Source organism: Poecile atricapillus, chromosome 2 (genome assembly GCF_030490865.1).
Source record: "Poecile atricapillus isolate bPoeAtr1 chromosome 2, bPoeAtr1.hap1, whole genome shotgun sequence".
Taxonomy (NCBI): Eukaryota; Metazoa; Chordata; class Aves; order Passeriformes; family Paridae; genus Poecile; species Poecile atricapillus.
Genome location: NC_081250.1, coordinates 145,823,807 through 145,844,993, shown reverse-complemented (window position 1 = coordinate 145,844,993; position 21,187 = coordinate 145,823,807). Strand labels below are relative to the sequence as shown.

Below are 21,187 nucleotides of genomic sequence, written 5' to 3'. Positions count from 1 at the left end.
CAGGACTTCTGGAAGTTTTAAGGTCAGAGCCCCCTGCTCAGGCAGGGCCACCTAGAGCTGGCAGCCCAGGACCCTCTCCAGATGGCTTTTATCCATCTCCAAGGACTCCACAACCTCCCTGGGCAACCTGAGCCAGTGCTTGTTGTCCTCAGAGCAAAATCATTTTCTGATGTTCAGAAGGAACCTCCTGTGCAGACACTGGTCCTGCCAGTGCAGTAGGACAATGTTTCAGTGCTGTGGGACTGAAACTTAAAAGTTCCCTTAGCACAGCAGAGACTTCACTGAAAATTAAGCTAAGATTTGCACAGCATTTCATGCTCTGAAGCACTGTAGTCTGCAGCTAACACTGCTTTGTGGCTACTTCAATTTCTGTTTCAAACAGTTTTTGGATTCTCTGTCATGCATTAAATCTCTGTTGATGTATTTCCAGTACTGTAAAGCAAAGTACAGAGAAGGAACTGTACTGTCCTACAGGTTTGTTCAATGACTGCTGCAGTGACTGTGCAATGTTGTGAGCAATGAGAAGAGCTATCACACCAATTAATTCAGAAAAACTCTTCAGGCTCTGTGAGGAGACAGCAAGGAATGAAAGAAAGTAGGAAGGTAATGTGTAACCTGGCCTTTGGGAGAGGGCTGGCACTGAGGTGCAGCACAAAGGTAAAATGGAAACCAGGCAGGGAACAGATTTAGTAAAGAAAATTGCAAGTGCAAGATTTTAAGCTCTAAGGAACAAATTCTTAAGGGCATAAGTCCAATACCTACCCAGAGAACCCACATGGAAAAGAATGGCAACTGTAGGCAAAAGCTGTTTGGATACAAAAGTTGATGTTTGGATACATTACAATGAAAATGGGAGGGTTATCCCACCTAAGAGAACAAATAGGTTGAAAGAGAACAAAGTAGACCATATACTCAATGGTACTCCCCAAGAAGCCCATTCTTGGTACTCTGATATATCTTATTTTATATAAGGTAATTCTGTAGACAAAACTAAATTTGGACCTAATAACTGATTTTCTGTATAGAACTGCATGAAAAAAACAAATCATTTCAGTTGAATTCACCAGCTTTAGTGAACATTTCAATAGTTGCTTTCTGGCAACTGTTTGTATTTGCAGGGAAAGAGCTGCACAAAACCAACTTATTTTAGTGTTCATGAGAGTAACAATAAATGAGTTTCATAACAAGATTGTTACTGATACTGAGCAGCCAGACATCATTCCTGAGGACAATGAACACGTCTAGAGGAACCACAACATCCTGGATGAAACTGACCACTTGTTTCTCATGCATTTTTGGTCAGAACACCAGACAGTTTGTACTTTGTAAAATGCTTTTAAATGTATGCAGAAGGGAGCATATCCATCCAAAAACCCCCAGAGGGAGGATTTAATTTTTTAAAAAACAACTTAGAGATGAATAAAAAAAAAAATCATTAGATATTTGAAGCCAGAAAATAAAGGTTATGGGAAAAATGAGTTCAACTTACAGTGATCAGAACTGATTGCCCCATAGGAGTTGGTAGTTTTGCCCACAGGACACTTGATACAGGAGGAATGTCCTGTCTGATACTGATAGTAGCCAAGAGGGCAGGGAATGCATTCATCGTCCTGGAAATAACTGCCCGGAGGACAAACAACTGCAAAGAGAACAATCACCTTATTACTCATCTGGAATTCAACCAGTTCTGGCATTTGCACACATATGTGTGGGTATATATCTATAAATATATACACACACACACACACACAGTGTATATATACATATATTTTTTTAAAATGCTGATAGATTTGCCATAGGCTTCAAGCTCTTAATATAAGTATTTTTACGTGGTATAACAAAGTAAGCACTCCTTAAGTGACCATGAAACTCATCAATGACAGGAATACAGGCTGTGATATGTTTTCTCATATCACCCAAAATCTGTTCTTGAATCAGAGCACATGAAGCAATTTGGAAATGCCAGGTCCAGGCCTGATTTCCAACTATCAGATCCATTTGTAATAAGATAATGCAGGTGGATGAGTTGTGAAAGAAAACTAAGGAAGACAAGCTACAAAAAGAGTAACTTCTAAGGCTACAAAAACAAACAGGAAGGCTCTGAGGAGCAGAAACTCCAAAACCATCATACAGAAATCCACCATATGGTAAAACTTTTATTCAGAATTCCTGGTAAAGAAATTTTAGTAAAGCACTTCCAAACTAAACAGTAATGGCTGGATTAAAATCACTGCTTATGCACATGACAACCGAAACACAAAACAAAAAGGTGTTCTTAGTGATGTTCTTAGTCTGTATATATAATTTTCTAAAGAATCAGGAGCAATATTTCCAGCTGACCTGTTGCATATTACAGAGAAAATTCTTTCTTCTGGGATATCATGGAATACTGTCTTTCCCTCCAGAGCATTCAAATGAACATTAAAGCAGAAGAGTCACAGACATATTTGCAGGACAATACCCCTGCTTGTTATTTCACAGCTGCTTCCCAGATGTAGATTTCCTTCAAAACACTATCAAATGTATATTTTGGGACTTTGACAAGGTGCAAATCTTTATTTCTGTTCTTGCCCTGCATCGTGACAGAAGTTTAAGCTTCCACAAGAGAGAAAGAGTAATGGAATATTGGCCATTCTCACTACAACCCATATGATGAATTACTTTCTGGCCAACACACCAGAATGCAAATGAATTTAGCTCATGGGACCACCTAAATTATAATAGACTAAAAAGACAGCTAGTAGGAAAATTATCAGATCTTCCTTCATCTGCTGTAAATAGTCCAGTGGGAAGGTCTGGGAGGATACAACTGTAAGACTGAAATTTTCCTCTTAGTGCACATCAAGGCAATTACTCTGGGTAAAACACATACCTAAAATCAATTACAGAATGCAAAAAGTCCTGGATCAGTGAGAATTCTACTTTCAAAAACCCATCATCTAATATACAAGAGTGTCTGATATGTTTCAAAGACAGTTTCCAACACATGCAAAAAGCATAATACTCATTGAACAGCAGAAATTGAAGTGAAATGAGAAATGCATGCCTAAATTGAAGACAAAATGCAATGAAGAGGATAATTAAGCAATTAAAGTTTAAAAAGAAACAAGGTTTTGAAAGCATTCTCCTGGCTTTTTGTAGTTTTAGTCACAGTGTGAAAGAAACATCCCTGGCTCCTATCACATTTTGAGTGAAAATTGCCTTTCATCTCATATGTTGGATTGACTTGACAAAAGAACACAAAGAACAGTAAGAAATGTTGATGCAGAATCACATTTTCTAGACTCTATAACTCTTGGAGGGACCTATCACTTCAGCTAGAGGCCACGCTGACACCATCACATGTAGGTTCAGTTTGACCCTACAGGTGAGACAAATCATTTTATTGTACTTCTTTCAAGCATTATCATGAATACATTTTAACAACATGAGAAACTAGAGAAAAACTTTCAACCAAAATCTCAGAGCTATGTATTACCAGTGGGACCAAACTGTGTAACCCTAAAAGAGGAAAAGATAAATTAAAATAATATAGAAACAACAACAGAAAAAAATCATTCATTTGGGTTATGTTGTGTTTAAGAAACTCTGACAGAATTGTCAAGCATTTTAAATAAAAAGAACCAGCATAATATAGTAAGACATAGCTAATTTACAAACAGCCTTTAGCTTTTCTCCTGAAATAATGGGGGAGGAAGGTTATGTTCCTAAAGTCCTCCTGGACAGTTTCTAACTCTCTTAGTTTTAACTCACACCTTAGCAAAAGAAAGTGCTTCTTCTACTATTAAAATTTAGCTAAAATAATATTGTTACCCCCAACTCTTAAGAAATTGTACGAATGATATGACATAACATAACTCAGTGTAAGGCTGAGACTAAGAAAAAATGTTGTATAAGAAAAACTAACATATGATAAATGTTACCCATTTTACAGGCAGGAAAGCATGAAACAACACAACAATAGATGCAAACCTAAATAAACAGAAGACTGTAAGGAAAATACAAGAGATGAAGAGGCTTGTATAAGGTTGCATTTCATAGGTGAATATATTAAGTACTGACAACATCAGAAACCTGTTGTTACTGAGCTGACCATGCTTCCTGAAGGAAAAGCAATGACATTGACAGTGAAATAAAACCAAAACAATAAAAAAAAGATCATGATCTGAAAACACAATTTGTATTTCAAGAACAAGGCAGAAGAGGAAAGAGAAGAGAATAAAGAATCTCTGCCACCATCAAATAACTTTGTCATCTGTAATCACAGGTGATGCTCCTTACTAATTGTCCCTATTATTAGTGGGGAAACAGACCTAGACAGGATGAATGAGTAGGATATATCCAGACATATTAGAAGAACCATAACCTGAATTCCTAAGTTTTCTGATCAGAATAAAATAAGCAGTCCTGCAACACAACCCAGTGTCTAGGAGCAGGTACCTATGACAGCTTATAGTATGAAATCTCTGTCAAAGCTGCAGCAGAAACTGTCTCCTTTCCACGTATCTGTGATGTCTGTTTTACTGAGTGACATTTTCCACAGCTAGCTGGTTCAAATATGTATGAATTCACTCACAAGGCAAGTTAATTCACTGCTTCCTAGAGGCCTTTATGCCTTGAGGCAGTACTCAGCAGAAAGATCCAGTTCTTTGTAAGTTCTGCTCTAAGGGATGGATTCTACTTAAAAAATAATGATACCTTTAAGTAACACAACACTACATCTTGTTAAGTAGCTGCAAGTTGTTATGGACTCTGGACTCAGCAGGAATTATTTTTTTTTTTTCTGCATATGTTTAAATAACCCAGATCTGAAGTGTTTCAGACTGGAGATGAACTGAACCTGCAGCCAATTTACCCTTATAGATCCAGGCTGGAAACTGCAGCAGTTCAAAAGTGGTTCATCACTTGAGTACCTTACCCAGGCATTAGGAAACTCTCTGAACTTAGAGAGAAATACCACACTAAGTAGGGAGACAAGTTTTTTTTCATATATTCTGATTTGGTTCATAACAGTGAAGTGATGAAATTTGCTTCATAACAGTGACGATCTGAAAATGTTCCCAACACTGGAAAACTTATCTAACACCTGCTTCTGTTACCTCATACCTACAAGTATCTCTCCTTTATTCCCTGGATAAAAAAAAGGCAAGATATAATGAATACCTCCCAAACTCCATAAATGAGACATGGACTCATTGAGGACAACTGGGCCAACAAGAACCACCGGGATCTGAAGGAAGGCTGGTGTTGACAGAAACAGGAGTGGGGCTCTTAAGGCAAAGGCACTTTGGCAGCGTGACCTGGTACCAAGGACAGCTTGGCACAGCCACAAGGAGCTCTGGAAAAGGCAGGTTTGGCAGCCCTAAGCAGGATGCTGACAGAAAGGGAGCCTGTTCCAGGGAAGCAGACTAAACAGAAGGAAAGAAGAAGAAAAGAGAGCAGAAGTGCAGTTAGGTCTGGGTGTTGGCCAGCACCAAAAAATCTTCCATCTGAGCAGGCTGGACATGGCCCAGGAATTCACAATGTCAGGACTTTTGGTATTTCTGCATCTAGGTTTCTATTCCAGGTAATCCATCATTATCTGAAGCTCTGGCTACGTTATCTTTGTGAAATCTTCTTATTAATGACCACATGCATTACAGAAAGACCTTCTATTACCAGACAGATCTAAAATGCTAACAAAAATCTCCAAAATGTTTAAAAAACTTTCTATTCAACGCCAGTGCCGTGATGCCTATTTCCAAATCATTGGTTCACAAGTACTGAATAGTAAACAAAGCACTAATTCCCATCTCTCCTATTCACATCAGTGCCTCACACCTTTCAAATATGAACCTTACACACAAGGTCACTGATGACTGTCTAATTTCAGCTTTATACTGACTCCTGACAACATCTAAGAATGGAAAGCTAGAAATGAGACATACCACATCCTTGTGAATTAGGGCCTGCTTTCCCAGGCGATGAAATTCTTCGAAACCCGCTTCTACATCCAAGCTGCACACGGGGAGACAGATCAAACTCTTCATCCCGGGGAAAATCAATGACAGAATCTGCTAGGAACTGCTTGGAATCCAAATGCAGCAGAAAAACACCATCCTTAATCTCATTTATAAATGCTCCAATGAGATTTTTCCCAACAATTGCATTTTCTAAAGAGGGGGAAAAAAACCAACAAAATAGCATGAAAGACATTTCCATAATACAGGAATGGATAAGCACACAGAAACTGATGGAGTTAAAAACAGAGGCAGATGCAGAAATACAAGCATGTTAATGAACAGCAGACCATAATGAATCTGTACAGCGTCTATAAAATTATAGCCTTACTTTACTCACCCTGTTTAAATGCACCCAAAGACACCTCAAACAGAAGGCCCCAAAGCTGCCTTAGCAGGTAATGGAAGGTGGAACATAATGGGACAATTTACATTATACAAAGAGAGCAGGTTCTGCTCTGAAACCATCCAATCATTCCCACATAAAGTTACTTTTGTTCTGCAGGGAATTTATAGTGTGGGGAGGGTCAAAAAGGCAATGCCTTCCAAGAGGAACACTTTCAAAAGAAAAATTGAATATAAAACTACATTTCTACTTTGATTCACTTTCTTCAAACTTCTTGAATATTAGATAAAATATAATTCAGATTAGATATAATTCAGATTAGATATAAGGAGGAAGTTTTTTACAGTAATGGTGGTGAAACACTTTACCAAGTTGCCCAGAGAGGCAGTAGGTGCCCCTCCCCTGAACATGTTCAAGGTCAAATTGGAAGTGACTCTGAGGAACCCAGCTGAGTTGAAGATGTCACTGCCCATGGCAGGGGTGTTGGACTAGGTGACCTTTAAAGGTCCTTTCCAAACCAAACCATTCTTTCATTCTGTTTGTGCTCCCCTTAGAATATGGAACAACTGAATGGATATAAACAATATCAAATTCTATTGCCAGGAACTACAGGACCACTGCAGCTGCCATCTGTGTCCTGAAAAACTTTGAATTCAGTTCTGACCAAGCAGAATTGCTGTAGGACACATATCTCCAAGCCCCAAAGTTAGAAGGACACATGCAGGCAGAGCAGTTTCTTTTTAGTGCTGGGAACACCATTCCAAAGCAGTAAAACTGGAGAAAAGTCACACAGAATCACCAAGGTTGGGAGAAACCTGCAAGATAATCTAGTCCAACCACCAACCCAGCAGCAGCATAATCACCCCTACATGAGATCCTCAAGTGACACATCCAGATTCCCCCTGAACATTGCCCATGGCTCCACCACTTGCCTGGCCAGTTTATTCTTATGCCTGAACATTCTCTCTATGAAAACATTTCTAATATCTAATCTGAACCTCTCCTGGGACACCCTGAGCCCATTTCCTCTTGTTCTGTCACTTGAGACCTGGGAGAAGGGAATGATCCCCACCTCCCTTCAGGCAGCTGTAGAGAGCAAAACAATCTCCCCTTTTCTCCAGGCTAAACAGCCCCAGCTCCCTCAACTGCTCTGCATCAGACTTGGGCTCCAGACCCTTCCCCAGCTCCATTGCCCATCTCTGGACACCTTCTAGAACCTCAGTGTCATTTTTGAAGTGAGGGGTCTGAAAATGAACACAGGATTTGAGATTCAGCATTCACCAGTGCTGAGTATGGGGGACAGTCACAGCCCTGGTCCTGCTGGCCACACAATTTTTGATACAGGCCACTATTCTTCATATGCTTACAGAGGGCATTTGAACTTGGGATATATTCTTAATATCTTTTATTTTGAAGGAAAATACTGACTGCTTTAGAAGAAGTTCCTTACACCATCCCTAACTCTTGTGGAAACCATAGTAAACATCTGCCAGTCAGCAGTCTCTGTATAGTTGCTCTAGGATGTCAAAAGTAAGGATCATTCTTTAGTGTCAAAGATAATGCAACTAATAGGAAAAAAAGGGAAAAGGGAAAAAAAAATGTCAAAAAATACATTGGAAGAAATCAGTTAAGTTTTTGACAATGTGTGAATTGTGTTTCTCTGAATACAATGAATAAAATCACTTTTCCACCACTGAGGACCTGTCTAATGGAAATTAACATCTGGGACATGTTCATGCCCAATAAAGTTCAGATCATGCCCAATAAAGTAATTTTCAATCCTAGTTACAGCAGCTGGGAGAGGCAGTCCTATCTGAAAGAAACATTTAATTATAGCTTCTTTCCCCTGTGTGGCCACAGCCTGAGAAGGGAAATATATCAACACTAAAAGCTCAAAAACACAATGCTAGTGTTATAAAGATGGAAACAAAATGATTAAAAGAAAATCAGGTTTAAGCCACAGAAACATCAGAGAAAGAAAAATTACCAATATCATGTAGGTCAGGGAGAGAAGCTGTTGGGATGTTTTCCAGCTGAGTCCTCCAGGTGATGTTCACTCCCAGGCGATCCACGCTCAGGCATTCAACATAGACAGTGGAATCATCACACATGGAAACTGAGCCAGTTTTTCCAAATGCATTTATCTTGAATTCAGAATTAAATGAAATCACAATTAGTCAACCTGAGGACTTCCTTGTTCTTGCCTTGCCCTAATCATTTGCACTGTACTATACTCAAAGTACCACGGTCAAAAGGGGCTGTACAACCAGAAGCAAGAAAAGAGAATTTTAGTAAGTCATATGCTCACTGTAAGCATAGTCAAAATATTCTCTCCCATTGAAACTAATTTTTAACAAATATTGGGCCAGTGTGATATGACTTTTATGGCTGGAACTAAACTGATCTGATGATGTGGTGTGAGACTAAACCTCTTATTTTCCCACTCATCCATATGAGATCGCTGCCAATCCTGACAGATTTTGTGGCATATTCCATTCTTCCACATTTCTCAAACAGACAAAGGTCTATGCTGTGTTTCACTTTCTTTAATTTTTGATGCAACACAGAGCCCAACCAAAGAAAACCAAACCAAACAAACAAAATCCACCAACAATGGAAGATAAGGAATTTAAATTACCGGGAGGTGACATAAACCACGAGCCTTCAATTCATCTAAAATAAAAATCTGGAATGCCTGGAGTAATCCAGAGTAGTCAGAACTGCATGTCTTCTCAGGAGGCAGGCGTAGTTGAAAGTGTGTTTGAGCTTGGACTGTCTGAAATAATTGGAGCTCTAAAAATGAAGTAGAGATATCATTTAGTAACCTCACTGATGAGGAGCCTGACCTCCAGAGTTACTTTGACAAAAGACAACACTGATTTGGCATTTCATGTTGCATCAAAAGTATCTTCCCCTTTTAGATGAAGGCAGTAGAGTTGTCAGTAAATAACAAGCAGCAAGACACAAGCTTGATAAATATAAATATTTTGCATTAGAGAAAAAAATCAAATTATATACTTAGATAATAATGAAGAGATATTTTACACTGGAGCACTAAGTCACAGATGGATAAGAACAATCTGGATCATTACTGATAATTTTTCATAAGCCTCAGCAAATAGGAAGTTCCAGAAAGTTACCTGAAAGCTGATATTATGCCAATACTTAGAAAAGAAAGACAAGAATTTTGGACCTGCCAATTTTCACTTTTCTTACATGCAATCATGAAAACACTTCTATTAAAAAAGTAATTTAATGGTGAAAGCAATTAATACTAATATAAATGGGTTTCTGGAAACCCAGCTTGTCAAACTAACTGGGAATAAGTTTTAGGAGAGAATAAATTTGCAGAATAATGACATTGCCATGGACATCCTCAAGATCTGTCTGAGCTTTTGGCAGCAAACACAAGTGAAGCTAATCACACAAATTGATGACAAATCTGTGAGCTCATCAGTCAGAAAATCAAAATCTATTTAATCAGCTTTTAGCAAGAAAAAAATATGCGTATTTCTTGTCTCCCTTGGAGTAACACTGATCCCAAGCCTCATGGAAGGTTTGTTATCTCAGGTTCAGCAGTTTTGCTGTCATTCTACCTCCAAATGGAGCTGGCTCTTATCCCAGCAGGCTGGACAAGCAGCAGAGCTCTCCCTCATTCAGCTCCTCTGCAGGCCCTCCCTGCATCACAGACAAATGTCACTGCTGGAGCACAGTTCCTCATCCCTCACCCCAAAAATGAGCATGAGGAAGCCTGGAGAGCACCCAAGGAGAATGGCAGCCAGGACCAGAGGACACAAACCGCTGCTTCTTCCTGCAAGGCACAAAGCCCTCTCTCTGCTCGGTTTCCCAGAGAGTATTTAAAGAGCTGATTTAGCCACAGTCTCTAGATATATACATAAAGAACAGGAAATATGATCTTTGAGAGTGACAGTGATTGTCCACTGGAACAAATTACGAAGTGTTTTGGTGAATTCTCCATTATTGTGAAGTTTGTTCAATTGCCTTCCAATGGGTTGGGAATTTTTTATTTCTCCTTAAAACCATGCTCTATTCCAAACACAAATTACTGGGGGAAGTCCTTGGCTTACAGTAAACTTTACAGCAGATTGCCACACACTGTCCTCTGTCCCTACAAAGTAATTCCACTGCCATCAGGCAAACATGAAAGTTATTTCATACTATGCTACAGAAACCTCACAAACACAAACAGACAAAAGTTTCAGTCTGAAATTGAAAGTTTAAAAATATTAGAGTTTGGAATAGAAGAGTTTAACCCATTCTGAAGACTGACTAATGGGTGTAACCAATTCTGGAAATGAAAAGTAGCTGCAAACTTGGCAGGAGGACCTGCATTTCTCAAAGTTCAGCACTGCTACAAATTGCTATTTTGATCAGAATGTATGTATTTTTTAAAATAATTGAAAATACCAACATTAATATCCATTTGCACGAGCTCTGAATGGACATCAAATTCTTCCAAGATTTAAAGTGCCATTTTTTTCTTGAAAGCAAAATGGTTTGAAAAATACCAGAAGTCAGCCAACAAATACAACAATAATCCTTAAGAACAGACTGCTGCAAAAAAGATGCAGAAGTAACAGTGACTTGATTATGCAAATAAACAGTCAAGTTGTGCCAAATTCAAACATCTGGTGCTCATCTGTTCTTCCAGGACTAAGTAGTTCCATCAGAATCACTTACGGTGCCAGCATCTTTTAACTAACAAGAAAAATCTGCATATAGATTGAATAGCTATTTATAGCTCTATTATTACAGTCAAGAGGGACAGGTTCTGGCACCGGGGCCAGCCAAGAGCCAGAGGTGAAGATGGGAGAAGACAGAACACATCTCCTGCACCTCAACTTAGCGGCTCCCCTATAACTATGGCTGTTATTCACACTGTAGTTCTGTGATAGAAGATGATTTTTGCACTGTTTACATTGCTCTGAGCCCTCCCCAAGCCCCAGCAGATCAGATCAGGTCAGACCAGATCAGATCAGGTCAGATCAGATCAGATCAGGTCAGATCAGGTCAGATCAGACATACTCTGGCAGGCCTGGAGCAGAGGGGCAGCGGAGACCCAGCGCCGCTGCCGCGTGTCACACTGGAATGAGGTGTTGGGAGTGGCACTGTGGAAGCCCTGGCGACACATGAGCTGGCACTGCTGGATGCTTGGAGCTTGCCCAGGGACGTTTTCACAAAGTACAGCCCCATCGGCAACTGCTGAGGCACCAAATGGCAGAGCACACTGCGGACCTGCAGGCAGGGGAGAAAGGGGATACGTGTTAGGGACATCCTATGTTGGCTTCTAGGACAAAGTCCATAAACCCCTCATATCTACAGATTCAAACCTAGACAGCACCCTGAGCCTTTCCCACTCATCAACTTTGATCTGGTTTGAGGTCAGCTTGGTTCAGTTTACTGAAGCTGATGGAAAGTGATGGGCAATGCATCAGGTCCAGAAAGGGACGTGCGTGGTTTCTAGGAACAGATACATTTTGAACAGTCATGAATAAATTTAAGCAGGAAATGAGAAGGAGATTTCTAACCAACAGCAGAACAAACCTTTACAGAAGCTATCTAGTGGAAACAGGCAGGGCCAAACAAACCTCATCTCAGTTCCCTTTAGACTGAAGTTTGAAAGGTTTGAGATCAGGAACTCGTGACTGTGATGTCTTCAGCAGCACCATGATGCTTCTAGTGACCAGTAGGGCAGAATATACATTATATAAAAATATATTTTATATATATATTATATATATATAGTATATATATATATAATATATATACATTATATATATATATATATAAATAAACAGTAGTAAACAGTAGCATACAGCTTTAGAGTTGGATGGAGCACAATTTTCCCTACCAATTCACTCTGTATGAATACAGTCATTCAAACCCTGCTAGCCCACTGTAACAGACTATTATAGCAGATTAATTACAGTGATAATTAATTTTTACTTATCAGTACAAGCCAAATGCTTCACTCAATATTAGCCAAATCCCAACTAAATTATTAAATATATCCAGCAATATTTAAATATTTACGAGTTCCAGAGCTATGAAACATAGGAACAAAAAAACCAACTTCCTCACTTATAAATAATTACAAAGAAGAAGATGTTATCATATCATGCAATTCACTTGCTTGGTGTATATATATAGATCATTTTCCAAACTACAATGCTCAGATCTGTCCTAAACTTCCCAGTTATTGAAGGGAGGAAAACATTGATGGTGGTTCAGGTCTGAGCACCCTCCCTCTCCCCTTCTGATGGAGATATGAAGATTAATACCATAACTAAGCAGCCACTTAATTTAAAGTATTAAAAACCTTGTATTAAACTTTCAGTTAAAGTACTAAAACATTGCAGGATGAATCTGGGATCCAGTGTGTGCAGAACATCTTTGTTTTCCAACTCTGAGCATTTCAATGCCAACAAAAAACCTTTCATATCTGCCTCTCTGAATTGCCAAATGCATATTTTTATCCAAGTCTCCTTTACAGCAACTTTTTTGCAATAACTCAATAAATGGGGCCACTACATTCCTTCTCTTCACTCATTGACTCTGTAGCCAGACTCTCTCAGTAAAGGTGGAAACCTGGCACTTGTGCTTAACAAATCTCTGATACATCTCCCAAGGTTTTAGCACCAGAATATAGCTCTGTAAAAGAGATTGTAATACTTATCCTGGCCATTAAACTTCTTTCATAGGTGTTTCCATAGATTTTTCACAAGGAAATTAACATCTCCAGGACCTTTTCTGGAAACCTGTCTCTCCTCTGTCTCTACTCAGAGTTATGGGATGTGGGCATGAGGAGGGGAGAAGCGTGTGAGGACTGCTAGGGTACTTGGCATCATTTCTCCAGCACATGTCAGCTAGAAAAAGTTGGGTTCTACCTCTGATGGAAGTGATTAAACTAATGAAAACCTCCTGGCATGTACTGGGCACTCTGAGTTATTACTTTCTGTTTACAGCTGTCTGTTCTGATGCTGGAGGAGATATTTATCATATTTTCCCACCACAACAGCTTATTTTGCTGATAGACAAGATCTCCAAGGTAGCAGTATAGTAGTCCTTTTTCCTGAACAATTATTAGTAATTTGCAGGACTAGAGGCATGAGGCTGGGTAGACTGAGAAGAAAATTAACTTTTGATTCTTTATTTTTACAAAGTAACTAAGTTGTATATCATGAAAACTTCCATTGCTCTTTCAAAATCCAGGGAAACAAATAAAGATTATTTCAATCTTTATGCAGAACATAACAAATAGCTCTCAGTAAAACCAGGTTCCCACTACACTTTCAAGGCAGTTCTTCTCAGCTCAGGATTTTAAAAAAGAAAGGTCATTAACCACTATTAGTCACTATTTTCTCTAGGTAAAGTACAGGATGGCAGCATTTGTGGGCAGCTCTGCTTCTCTGAAGAGCTAAAGACCTGCCTTGGATGGCTAGGTTCAGGGGACTACACCACCCTGCTTTGGAGCTCATCTCCTCAGAGCTCAGTTGGCATCTACACACCACACCACAAGCACGGGGCAGACACAGCCATGGGGTCTCCTTCTGGCCTCCTAAAATCCACCCTCAGAACTCTCTACTGATACAAGAGAGCCCAAAGAAATTCCCAAGTTGGCTGAGCAGCTATCTAGTTGATAAAAACCTTGCAGGCAATTGGGTTGACACATTCAGGTGTTTTACAAGAGAATTGTAGAATCATTAAGTTTGAAATGACCTGTGAGATCATTGAGCCCAGCACTATCAGCTCCACCACTAACCCATGTCCTCAAGTGTCCCATCTTCTATTTGGTCAGTGAGCACAAGCCTGTGTTGATCTTTGTACAGCAGAATCACAAAAGGAAACTGAAGCAAATTATGTGGTCTCATTTCCCCAACATTTTTCCAACTCTTCTCCCCCAAAACAAACAATCAAAAAAAAGTCAGAAAAAAAAAAAAACCTATGAAAACAGCAGTGTCCTGCAGACAACTGTTGAAGTTTTTCTTTTTACATCTCTACTTTCCACTAATCATTACATTTTGGAACAAAGCCTTGTAGAAAGTTTAATTAATTTTGCTTCACTTCAGTGATGGGAAAATGCATAAAGGACATTGCAAATTAAATTTATCCAAATGTCTCCTATTTGGATATCTCACTGGAAACCATGAGTGAATTCCAGTGCTTCACAGCTCTGGTCATTCAGGAAATACTCTGTGAATATGCAATGTTTTGGCACATGTTTTTCACAATTCTGGTCACAAGCCAAGAGCCAGAATGGCAGAAGCATACATTTTTCAAATTTTATTTTAGTCAGCTGAATGGGTTTTAATCCCAGAGCCAGCTCAGACTGGAGCAGGTTCAAGTTTGCAGCAAGCTTGGCCTTATAGCTGGGTTTCATAGCTAAAATGGTTTGATTCCACCAATTTTATGAATTGGGAAAAATCAAGGATCTATTCTCCTTTTTTCTGCTCACAAAACACCTGAAGAAAACTGGACAGCATGCCCAGGCAGGTCTGAAATCTGCTACAACACAAAGATAAGCATGTTGCTTGAGCAAACACCTCTAAAGGTCTGAAGAAATAAGATTAAATTCGACTAGGGAGTGGAAAAATTTAGGACCTGGGTTAAATCTCAGGCCTGGATTTGCTCAGGAGTAAAAGCCCTGAGGCAGGACTCACTTGCACATTCCGGTGTTCCCCCGTTCACTCGTGTCCCTGGCACCTCCTCTCCATTGCCAAAGACGCACCAGCAGCTCTCCTGCTCCTGGCTGCACTGCACAGGGGAGAAACCCCCCTCGTCCCCTGCACACTGGGGCACGAAGCCTCCGGCAGCTGCTCGTGAGACTGCTCTGGACTTCAGCATGGTACAGACACTGGGACCTGCAAAGAGACAGATTCCTTGCAACACACACAATAGAAGGCAACAAATTGACCTAAAGACTTTACCAGCAGTGTTTCCAGCCTGTTTTCTTGGTAGGAAGAAGAGTGACCACAAAAACAAATTGTTTGCTTCATTATAGAAATGAGCTTCTTCTAGAATTCAGAATTGTAGAATTTAGAAATTACTTTTACTAGAAAAAAACCCACATTTTTTTCTAAAGATTAAAATACAAGTGATACTCCTTTAGAAAAATAGTTGAAAAAATGCTGTTATTTATTTTTCATTTATATCTTTTTTGTTGTTGTTGTTGTTACAAATGTGATGGTGTATCATTTAGAGACTGATATTTAGGAGGCAAAAAAAAATTCAAGTTAGTAAAAATTTAGCTTTTAGTAAATATTTTTGATCAAGGTAATTTTAAAAGAAGTGATATGATCATTTACATTTTTAATTAGTTTAAATGGTGGTAAGAAATCAAAGATTAAAAAATGCATAGAAACACACTCATAAGTTTGTCTAGACTGTTTTATTTCTGCTGTTCTGAAAGTAAAGGGTAATTATTTTCAGATACCCTTTCAGTGTTGCTGAGTTTGTACCCTATCACTGAGGAATTAAACTAGGAGCCTCCCATGTTTCACAGGCAGCATTATGAAAGGAAAATCATGAAGCGTCACAGGCAGGGGGCAAAGCATTACTCACACTCAGGATTGCCATCCAAGCCTCTGCTGCCACGCTGGAATATTTCTCCTGACACAGGATCCACACACCAAATATCTGTGTCAGATCTCTGCAGCACAGTGTATTCTCCTGTCTACAAAGAATCAAGGACCTATCATTGCAGAGCAATGTATTTTAGTACAGACACACCAAAATCCATACCCCAAGGGTTGGTTAAAATGTTTTATTATATTTACACCTGTGCATTATTAAAACATATTGAAAAGAAACACAAAATACAGCATAACTAATTTAATAGATAGACCAGTCCCTGAGAGAATCAAGAATCATTTATGTTGGAAAAGACCTCTAAGATCACTGAGTCAAAACATTAAGAAGGATGTAGACTAGGTCCACTGAGATAAAGCTCTGATAAAATCCTAGTTTGAAATGTGTTCAAAAAATGTGTAGATCTGGTGCTTAAATTCAGTGGTGGACTTAGCAATGCTGGGGTAACAGTTGGACTTGATCTTTGCAGTGTTTTCCAACCTAAAGGATTACGTGATTTATATTATAAAATATGATTATTTATATGGTAATGATTCTATTACATGACATAATTCCTTGCCTGTCTCTATCCTGCTCACTGCCACATTTTGAGAGCATCACCGACCCTGTTTCTCTGGGACATCTGCAACCAGCTCCCTCTCACACTGACATTCTCTCACAGCTTAGGAAGGAAGAGCCCCCCAAATGTCATTCAATTAAGATGTGCCTTTTAATCACCACTCTGCAAGAGCACCAGGCAGAGCCAGCCTGTGGGAGGGAGGCGTGGGCAAGCACAGAGCTTCCTATTCCCACTCTCCATCTCAAAACTATTTAAATTCTGCCTTCTGCAGGGCAACACCAGCTGTTAGTTTTGTCCTTTCTTTCAGGTTAATAGAAGTGCACTTAAGGAGCCTGGACAGAAAGTGTACGTGACCATGGCATGGTAAAACTGCCTCCTCCCTCAGCCATGTCAAATCACCTCAAGGCAGTTGGGGATGAACAGATCAGCTGTAGAGGTGTCCAGCTTTGCACTGCTCTGTCTCCAGCTGGAAATTAGGGCATTGGCTCGAGATTGCTGACATGAAGTCTGGCCTGTCAGAGAGAAAACATTTTTTAAATGAAATCAAGTTTCAGACCTAAGCAAGAGAAAGAGTCACATCACTAGCTCCCTCACACTTCTGCATTAGGCACTGCTACAGTCTCAGGCAGGGAATTCTTGATAGGTGCTTGATAAAATCACAGCTGGGATTGGAAGGGACCTCTGGAGATTCCTGGTTGGATAACTGGTCCAGTCCCCCTCAGTAGAGGGTCCACTCTCAAATCATGCAAGCCAAAATCACACATCAGTGAAATTAAATTAATTAGCAAAATAAGAATATATTTTTGCTTTTCTTGCAATGGTTAGAAGCAAGCCTTACTTCATGCATATCATATTAGAATTTCCAATAGATATTAAAATTTGCAAGAACTGGTAAAGACAAATATTTAGGAAGGAAACCCAACTGACATTTGGGAAGTTCTGCTGAGCGTGAGACCAAGGAATCCATCACATAACGACCTCTCTCATCCACACACCAGCAATGACCTGGCCAGGGAAGAAAAGCAGCTTTATTTTAGATGTTGCATACTAGGAAGATTTTCACCCTCAGCAGCTCCACAGAAAGGGGTCAGTAAATCCAAGTCACAGGTAACTCTGCTATCCAGGGGTAAGCAGACCACACCTGAGAGCAGTGGTGCAAATGGAAATGCAGCAGCTCTGGTGAGACTCCCCCACTGCAGCCCTGTCACCTACTCCCAGAAATTTGGCATCATCCACAAACTTGCTGAGGGTGTGTTCCACCATCATCATGGTCATGGGTGAAAGCATTAAGCAATACCAGCCCCTGGTACCAACTCCCAAAGAACACAGTTATCAGCAAGCAACTGAATATCTACTGATTTTTGAGTCCCAATGAGCTGCCACCTGAGTCCAGCCAATTTACACACATCTTGTAGACCACATCACCTTCCTCCAGTCTGACTACTACTGGATTTCTACCTTTTATTTAGAATTCTTCAGGTTTTGTTTGGATTTTGGGGGGGTTTTGTTTTGTTTAGATAGCCCAGAGTGTCTTGTAAGGAATTGCTCACCTGTGCTCTGATAGCACTGAGTTGGCTCCCAGTTTCCCAGGCCATCACACTGAGGGATGTAAGGGAGAAATCCCAGTTGTGCTGCTTCCCCAGCAGAACGTTTTGATGTAAAGTGACTCTGCCAGTAGAACTGCAGGACTATAAAAGAGAAGTAAAAGAAAGCTTCTAGTGCCCAACACAGGATAACATTAAATGCACATATTTGCAAAAATCTGGATATTCCCTGTACATCAGAAGACAAATTAATAAATAAACTTAAGTACATAAAGGCTGGTTAATGCCCAGATTTCACATTTGCATTGTGTCATATATATGAGACAACTGAAATCAGTTCTTGGAGTGGCAGCTTAATGACCCTGATTAATTACATGAGTGGCACCTGCTTTTCAGCAAAGTCACATTTGACACCAAGTGCTCTTGCACAGATTCTGGGCATGACTCCATTTAATTCAGCCCTCCTCTCCCTTCCACCCACCTGACCAAGCAGCCAGCTGGAGAGCAGAGTCACTGCCCAGCAGCAGCTCTTGGGGGATGCCTGTCTCCAGCCCATAGGGCCCTGCAGAGCGCAGGAGCTCACTGTCCATCAGCTGTATCCCCTTTGCCAGCAAGAAGCTCTCTCCAAAGGCAAACTGGGACCCATTTGAGGCCAGGATGAGCTGCTCTGCATCCTCCACAAATTTCATGGCCTCTTGCTTCACACCTTCACATATACCAGGGCCTGTATAAAAAAGAATATATATGGAGAGTATATTAACAGCTTTCATCTAAATCAGGCAAATATTTGCATGTGAAAACTAACTGGTCTTTTAATTAGCATTGTCTGTTTCCCTCTGAAATCAGTGTAGAATTGCATAATGAAGCAAAGGAGACTTGTCAGTGCTTAGCTCTTTAACAAGAGTCTAAGAGTGCCACAAGTCACACAAACGTTCTCCATGTCCTGGGCCAAAGACTCCATGTTTTAAATTACTTACTGGTTACAATCTGAATCAATGCATCTCTACAGAACATTCCCTCAGTTGCTGCCACAAAAAAAGGTGGATAATCAGAAGTGAGAGTCAGAAAGGAGAATGAAGGTATATCCTTTGGGTCTGGAGTGGCAGCCTGTCCCCTCCATACCTCTACTGACCCAGAAAGGGCAGTTCATAGCACTGAACCAGCTCCACAAAAGCTGCTCCTCCAAAATAACTCTGTTAGTCTACTTCATCCCCTTTATTCCTCACTTGCCCACACAACTAGAATCTCTGCCAGTTCATTGTGCTGTCTCTTCTTCACAGCTGGAAAAATACTATGTGATGGGAACAATTTCAGTGATGACATTTATAATATAGGTAATCTGCTGGAGTAACCCCAAAGAGGGCCCAGCACCTTGCAGGAGGTGTGTAGACAGAGAGCTTACTGAACTTCAGTGGTGGCCTCACTCTCCTCCTAGTGACTTCTGGGGAATATCTGTTACCCTTGACCACATACTAAAAACAGTAAAGAAAATCCCTCTTGCTTCATTTTAAGGCATCCTTGAAAGTCATTTACATTACAGTGTAATCCTGATTTTTCCATACAACTTTCTAATATCCTTTACCACCTGGCTAAGTACCTTCTGCAAAACCATTATATGTGCAAACTCCAAATTATAAAATCTACACAAACTTGATATGGAACTTCATTTTTCCTTATTCCTAAAACTCAGCCACCACTTATTTACTGGAAATGAGTTATCCTACTTCTGACATCCAGCAATAATGGCAGTGCAGATGATCTTTCTCACAAATGATTGTCTGCTACTTCACAGCAACTGAAGGGACCTCCCTCCCTTGGGGCATAACATAAAAGACCAGGAAACACTCCTAATTATGTGCCAGAAATTGTTACTTACATGCTGGAACCTGGTTCACTCCTGCCTTTGTTCCTTCCAGCTCTCCTCCTTTGCTGTCAACACACCAACAATCACGAAGTTCCAAGTGGCCTAATGGAGCACTGAAATCAGTATAGGGTCCTGGGTAGTAGCTCAGCTGCTCAGTCAGAAGCTGCCAGAACATATATGGGTCCAGCAAAATGTTCTCAGATGCACTGGTCAGGTTTCCTGCCAGCACTTGAGGAGGGAGATCCGTGAAGGAGGAATACATGGAGAATGTGGGGAAGACGTTCTGGTGCCCAGCTTCATACAAAGCTTTAACAAAAGCTGAAAAGTCTCCAGAGGATGCCTCTTTATACCCAGCTATGATGTTCAATAGATCAGGAACAGGCAGGGGCTTGCCCTCGTTGTTCTCTGTGATCCACCTTTCGTACCACTCGAAGGCTTGCTCAGGGGGGCCGCTGCACTGCACCTGCCTCCAGCCACCTGCAGCATCACACTGGGGCAGGTAAAGGCTGGGCAGCTGAGGCTCAGCACCTGGATCTGACAACAGGAGCTTCACAGCCCGCAGAAACTCCTGAGCAGCTGTTACCTGGCAAGCACTTGGGCCTGGGGAAAGAAAAACATGCACATCTTCTGAACACACCAAAGACATACAATACCGCTGTCCTCTAGCACAATAAACACCACTAATAAACTTGGTCACTCAGCCCAATAATAACAACATTCCTGGCCTGTTACTAAAGTATAATATCACTTAACGGTATTAAAGTCCCACACTTGCCCCTCCGAACCGGGGCAAGATTTCCAAAGGGATGTGAGCCCTCCAAGATGAATATAGATATGTTTTTTTAAAAATTTGTGAGTACATTGGGTACTTGTAGTTCTTACTGGGGGGCCAGGTGCCACTAAATGCCTTCCTGAATCTGTTTACATCAATCAGGTATTTTCAGATATACTTGGTAATCAGGCTGTTATTTGTTGTTCAGCCAATCACTGCAAAAGCAACCATCTGAATAGTGGGATAATACTCATTTTATTTCTTCTTGGACTGTACCAGAATGTTAAGACTGTGTGTCCTCTCTTCCTACACTCTACAGAACATTGCTACTGAATATAAAAATAACATCCCTCAAAATGCTGGAGTGAGTTTGGTTTGGAAGCCTTTTCTGCCATCTCCAGAGCCAAATTTCACTTTGCCATCAAGCAGTTCTACAAACCCAACCAACCAAGGGGGCTCATCTTCTTTTGAGCACCAGAGAATTCTGAACCTTT

At 40.4% G+C, this 21,187-nt stretch overlaps 1 protein-coding gene across 1 annotated transcript in view; it reads right to left on the bottom strand.

Annotated features, from left to right (window-relative positions):
* Positions 1 to 21,187, bottom strand: part of TG (thyroglobulin) — a 146,078-nt gene that overhangs the window by 108,181 nt on the left and 16,710 nt on the right. The window contains exons 10-21 of the mRNA XM_058833014.1: positions 19,934 to 20,521; positions 18,539 to 18,781; positions 18,064 to 18,201; positions 17,441 to 17,518; positions 16,913 to 17,025; positions 15,928 to 16,039; positions 15,027 to 15,227; positions 11,392 to 11,601; positions 8,984 to 9,138; positions 8,333 to 8,489; positions 5,928 to 6,152; positions 1,490 to 1,639 (exon numbers count right to left, since the gene is read on the bottom strand). Of these exons, the coding sequence (XP_058688997.1) occupies positions 1,490 to 1,639; positions 5,928 to 6,152; positions 8,333 to 8,489; positions 8,984 to 9,138; positions 11,392 to 11,601; positions 15,027 to 15,227; positions 15,928 to 16,039; positions 16,913 to 17,025; positions 17,441 to 17,518; positions 18,064 to 18,201; positions 18,539 to 18,781; positions 19,934 to 20,521 (2,370 nt within the window). The remainder of the gene's footprint in view (positions 1 to 1,489; positions 1,640 to 5,927; positions 6,153 to 8,332; positions 8,490 to 8,983; positions 9,139 to 11,391; positions 11,602 to 15,026; positions 15,228 to 15,927; positions 16,040 to 16,912; positions 17,026 to 17,440; positions 17,519 to 18,063; positions 18,202 to 18,538; positions 18,782 to 19,933; positions 20,522 to 21,187) is intronic.